The sequence below is a fragment of the Microtus pennsylvanicus genome, chromosome 3 (genome assembly GCF_037038515.1).
Source record: "Microtus pennsylvanicus isolate mMicPen1 chromosome 3, mMicPen1.hap1, whole genome shotgun sequence".
NCBI classification, from domain to species: domain Eukaryota; kingdom Metazoa; phylum Chordata; class Mammalia; order Rodentia; family Cricetidae; genus Microtus; species Microtus pennsylvanicus.
In genome coordinates, this window is record NC_134581.1 from 44,303,805 (window position 1) to 44,309,923 (window position 6,119).

Here is a 6,119-nt window from a genome sequence, read left to right on the forward strand (position 1 = left end):
AGGACTATATTGGGAACTGGGCTAGAGGTCATTCAGGTTATATTTTGGCTAAGAGTCTGGCTGTATTTAATTCATGCCCTGATATCTTGGGTAAGGCTGAATTTAAAGGTAACCAACTAATTATTTTAAAGAAGGAAATGTCAAGATAAAACAATATTGATGCTATATCATGGTTCTTTCTGAATGCTGTCATTGTCTTGAAAGTGACATGTAGCAAGAACAGTAAGTAAAACCAGAAGAAATATTTTTTTCAAAAGGTTCTACATTTTATTACTGGAGAAACCACTCCCAACTTAAACATGATCAAGTCTCCAGATTGAAAATGTTGAACTTCATCTTGTAACACTCATCAAGGATCACGATTCATCATTAATTGTTTTGCCATTCATTGTTGACTCCTTACAGACCCAGCTTTGTTCTCCTCCACTGTCTTCTCTTGGAGTTGTACCTGATTTTGTTGCCAATTTTCATCCGAATCCACTGAGGAATAGGACGATTTTGCTTTTGTTTCTTAGCCAGGAATCGCTTGATTCTGAAAGTCTTGTGAGAAGACATGGCGAGAAGGCTAGGCGGGCGGGTGGCACACGATGGCGAAGGAAAGGCGAAGAGAAGGCTCCGACCGGAAAAACGCCCAGAAGAAATTTTTAAAAAGAAGTTTGTCAAGAAAAGGTGTGTGAGCAAGCCTAAAGTTGTAAACAGGGAGTGTACATATGATAAAGCATCTGTTCTTATTAAGGAGATTAGCAACATTAAAAAGAATCTTCGTGCTGTCCACTGGGACAATAAGAAAGGTGTCCTGAAGATTCATATTTGTTTCCCCAGTCTGTATTAGAGTTGTCTAGAGGAGCAGTTCTGAAAGAACTAAAATGGGATTATTGGATTAGTTTACACACTACAGTGCAAGTAGCCCAACAATGACTGTCTCACATTGGTGGTGAGAGCCTAGTAGCTGCTCACTCCTCAAGGATGGAGTCCTTAGAGGTCCCAGTCTGGTGGTGAAGGCCTTGAGGATTCTTGGAGAGCCACTAGTGTTCAGTCATTGGTAGAAGCCTGAAGAATAAACATTCTGAAATCAGTGAAGGGAAGCAGCAATGGCAGAGTAGATAAACCCACAAACAGGGCAGATGAACTTGCCAGTGACCGGTACAGGGAAGCAGACAAAAACCAAGGATTTTCCTTCACTGTTGTCTTTATCTTGGCAATCACTTAGAAATTGCTAAACACATTGAGCCCACTTAAATAAACCCAATCAAGAAAATCCCTCACATAAATGCACAATGTATATGGTTGTGGATTTCAGAACCAGTCAAAGAAACAGCCAAATTGACCATGAATTACATGTATATAGCAGTTTTGAAAATAGTAGAACAATGGTCTCAATACAAAATTCTCCTCCACAGAAGAATGCCAGAAATAAAGCCTATGAGAGACTATCAGCAAAAGAATCAATCATTCCTTTCTACTGATGTGCAAGGCTTTCTGAGAAGTGAAGTTGAGTGTGAAGGACCACATATTTAGGAAAACAGGAATAATTCAGAAAGAGATTTGCTCAAGGGAAAGGTGAAATGAGGAAAAGAAGGGCCTCTATGTGTGATTGCCTTAAGGAAGAGGGCCTGGAAAAGTAGATGAGCCAAGAGGACACTGATGGCCCTGGATCTCAGAAGTGAAGGAACAAGGTGTAGAACTGGGCCTGAGGAGGATGGAAGAGCTGGGGTAAAATATCAGACAGACAAAGTCATGCAATGGAAGGCCACACTAACCATAGAGAAATGTTTACACCCTTCATCTATTTCTTCCTTCATGAGTGAATGACTGCATGCCAGCACTGGGCTAGTCCTGCAGAGCACACAGCTTACATTAGGATCTAAGACACTTTACTTGCCATAAAAGAAAATTCTCAGTCAACTCCAAGTCTCTACTTTGCTTCCTCTTCTCTATTTTGCTGCACACGCATATAACCTGGTTTTGTAGTTCCAAACTTTCGGATTTAATGCCTCATTTTGGTTTTAAGTAAATACTTTGTTACCTGCATTTACAAAACAATGAAATCTGTTGATGACATACTTAACCTATACCTATAAATTTGAAAAGTGCTCTATTTTACATGCATTATCAATAACAGCAATTTATAAAGCATTACTTTTGTAATATAAACATTTACATAAAGCCATCCAAGAAGACATGACAAGACTGCAGATCAGTGGTTCTCAACTTCCTTCCTAATGCTGGGACCCTTTAGTACAGTTCGTCATGTTGTGGTGACCCCAACTATAATTTATTTATTGCTATTTCATAATTGCAATTTTGCTACTGTTATGAATTACAATGTAAATATCTGTGTTTTCTGATGGCCTTAGATAATCCCTCCAAAAGGGTCATTCAACACCCTAAGGGGGTTATGACCCACAGGTTGAGAGCCACTAGCTGCTTCATCTACAAGTGCAGAAGAACTAGATGAGCTGCATTGACTCTGAAGCATGTTGTTAGGACTGCACTACAAAATATTGAGAAATGCTTGGCACATGTCTTAAATATATACCATGTAATAGATGTTGATCCCTAGAACTCAATGTGCATACAACTTTACTTAAATGTTTATTATTTGTAGGTAAACCAGAAGTCTATCATGTAGATAATTATAGGTTTGGTTCACCTTCATCAAGTCTGGCAGTACTACATAGGACATTAAATAAGTTTCAGCTGTAAAAGATATATTATGGGATTTGTAGTACCCTATGCTCCAAACAACAGAACATTCTTCCATCACTGAAATATTTTGCAAGTACTGTGAAATGGTATACTGAATGGCACCGATCTGACTGAAGCAGAAAACCTGGGCAGGTTAAGACACAGCAGAGAACTTCAGTAATGGTTCCAGGAAACAATGAAGTAACTATCAGCAGTCACATATTGTTGGTAGAGAGGTCAGAAAAGCAGTATTACTCATTTCAAATGGATCATGACAGTCAAGCCTGAAACTTAACAATACTAACCAATCATAAGGAAGGCAATCATTGAGAGGAGACAGAAAAGGAACTGGGGTCCCATCTTGGGCTGGGAACCACTGAGCAGAGGTGGCAAAAACTCATCTGCTTGGGAGCTGGTCCCCTACAGACATCCCTAAAGGTCACCTTCCCAAAAAAGCACTTGCCACTGGCTTTACTACTGTTCTTTATTTTCTTTGTTTGTGCGCATTTTCTCTGTATTCTCTTTCAATTATCAGAGGTTTCAAAGACTTTAGCAGACTGAATTACAGGCAAGAGTTGATTGACTCTACAGGACATCAGGTATGAGGTCACTGATGTGCTGATGCATTTCTGCATAATCAATACAACACAAGGGAAATAAAGGATGTCTGTTGTTACGTTATTATTGTTGGCTATCATGACTTTTACATAGTGCTGTGTTAAAATATAAAATACCTTTATGATGACTATTCAAACTTATAACAATGCTAAAAAGCTACTGACTTCCTGGAAGTTACATTAAATATTTTAAAGCATATTTAAAGGGGGAATTTTCCAGGTCATTTTAACAGAACAATAATGGACATTGCTAAAATCAAATAATTAAAAAATAAATACTTTATATTAAATATCTTCCTATACTCATCCTAATAATTGTCACTCCATATAATTGCTCTATTATGTATTATACCAAGAAATAGTGACAAGATCCTGAAAGTGATTTATTCATATTATTAAAAATGTAAGCAGCATAATATTTTTTGTGTGTTTGGTCTATCCCAGAGAAACAATGCATTCAGAATAGTTAATGACTTTAGCTATTAAAAATAAATTATCATTGTTTATTCTGGTTTTAATTAAGTCATTTTATCCTTTACCTCTTCACCAAAATAATTTGTTAATATTATTTAAGCTTTTACAGATGTTTGAAGATAAAAAAACAAATCCCCAGTGCTATATTATACATTGAGGATTGGCTGCAGTGCAAACTAAAAACAATTCCTCATTTCTTCCTAAAGGGATTTAGTGATGGGGTGGGATGGGGATTTGAAAAGTAGGGTTAAGAGGATGCATAAAGTAAGGATTTCTTCTTTTTCCAATCCCCATTTGATTCCACACCTCTTTTCAGAAATATTTTATACCAACTTTTGGATTTTAAATAATAAGGTTGCTCAGTGTTTACACTAATATGAACAGACACAAATCAAATCAAGGAATCACACAAGGAATGGATTCCTAGAGGTATCATCTCTTATGTTATAGACTGCTTTGTTAATCTTTCATCCTTACCCCAGACAGAGCCTTATATGATGCCTTGCTTATGGAAAATTCTCAATAAATTTTTTGAATTAATGACACATAATACTTTATGTAACATTTGAAATATAAGAGATACATGACGTGATTGTGACATTCATTTAAATAATCTTCCCAGAAGTTGCCCATGAAGTGTAGTAACATTGTTGAACTAGTATGATGATTCATCCAACATTGGATTTTGAGAACACTGGCAGGAACTTTGTTTGTTAATCTCCCCAGATTCTTATTGTTAAATGTGACTTCTTTCTATACTAATGGCTTTATCTGCCTGCCTACAAGGCATTGTCAGCACTTGTGTGCAAATAATTACTGAGCCCTGGTAACAAAATGGAATAGCAATTTATTACATATGGGAGAAGTTTTTAAGGGATTCCTTTTGGTTGAAAACAAAATAATTAAGGCAGAAACTATTATTCAAAACATAATCTCCTTCTTTCTCAATAAGCTTTGCTTCCCTCTTCTATGATTTCTCTCTGTTTTAATCTATCTGTATTTTGTTTATATGTCTACTACTACCTAGATTCTTGTACTTTATGTATCTATAATTTTCTCAAAGAATAAGCACTTTAAAGATGGAAAAATCTTGAATACTGTTGTTCATCCCCCTTGTGTACTTAGCTCAATATAAGAAATCCACGAAGACTTGTTGAATATTAGTTTCACTGATTTGTTATTGGTCTTCAGACTGAGCTTTATAGATAAGGTAAAATTACATGAAGATTGATTTGCTTTTATTAGAGGCCTTCTCTTGGAAGCCCTTTAACTGGAGCTCAGAGTTCTCAATAATCCTTTGATTTTCTGAGTATAACTTTTAAAACTCTAATTTTGGTTGTCTTCAATTGTTGTCTGAGGTTTTCTGTTCTACCCGGTCCTTGTTCTGCCTGGTTCCCGCAGTCATTAGGTCCCAAAGAAATCACACAGAGGTCTACATTAGCTATAAACTGATTGGCCAATAGCCAGGCAGGGAGTATAGGTGGGACAGCCAGACAGTAAGTAGAGGCAGGTATGTAGTAATAGGAGCAGCAGGGCTGCGTCCCCAGCACCCAACCGCCCGCACGGCTAGCTTTACCCGAAATAATTACACCGACATTGTATTCTTTTAAACACTGCTTGGCCCTTTAGCTCTAGCCCTTACTGGCTAATTCTGATATCCGGATCAACCCATCTCTAATAATCTGTGAGCACCAGTCTTACCGGGAAGATTCTAGCTCACGTCCTTCCTGGGTCAGAGCTTCATAGCCTGTGTCTGCCAGGGAGTGGGGCATGGCATCTCTTCTGAGGCGTCTGCTCCCGAGAGGAAAGCTGTCTAGTCTGAGCTCACTTCCTCTTCCTCCCAGCATTCTGTTCTGTTTTCTCCACCCACCTGTGTTCTAACCTATGAGGGCCAGCCAAGCAGTTTCTTTATTTTTTTTTAACCAATGACCTTCCTTCATCACAGGTCAATAAGAACAGGAGAATTTTGAGAAGAAGGAAGCCCATCCCTTTGCAGTCCTGTCCCAGCTACAGAAGAAGCAAATGACTGCCCCACTAAATAAGGTAACGAGCCACATGGCTAACACAGATAAGAATAATGGGTTAATATAAGTTGTAAGAGTTCATAAGTAGCCTGAGATACTGGGCCAATCAGTTTATAGTTAATGTAGACCTCTATGTTATTTCTTTGGGACTTAATGACTGTAGGTACTGGGCAGAACAAGGACCAAGTGGAACAGAAAATGTCAGACAACCTTCAATGAAAACTGATTAGAAACAGAAGGGAGAATTCTTAAGAGTTTACATGCAAAGACATCCCAAGTGGGTCCTGTCTGGTACCTGCTATTCCTTGGATATTTT

General features: G+C 37.9%; 1 protein-coding gene across 1 annotated transcript; it reads right to left on the reverse strand.

The window, feature by feature from the left end:
• Positions 1–244: 244 nt before the first annotated feature.
• LOC142846998 (large ribosomal subunit protein eL39-like) lies at positions 245–627 on the reverse strand. The gene has a single exon (XM_075967745.1). The coding sequence runs from the start codon at positions 553–555 to the stop codon at positions 400–402; it is 156 nt and encodes a 51-aa protein (XP_075823860.1). The 5' UTR covers positions 556–627; the 3' UTR covers positions 245–399.
• Between the last annotated feature and the right edge of the window lie 5,492 nt (positions 628–6,119).

What these genes read in the sequence shown, in the direction of transcription:
- LOC142846998 (XM_075967745.1), bottom strand. Translation starts at nt 555, where the DNA reads ATGTCTTCTCACAAGACTTTCAGAATCAAGCGATTCCTGGCTAAGAAA.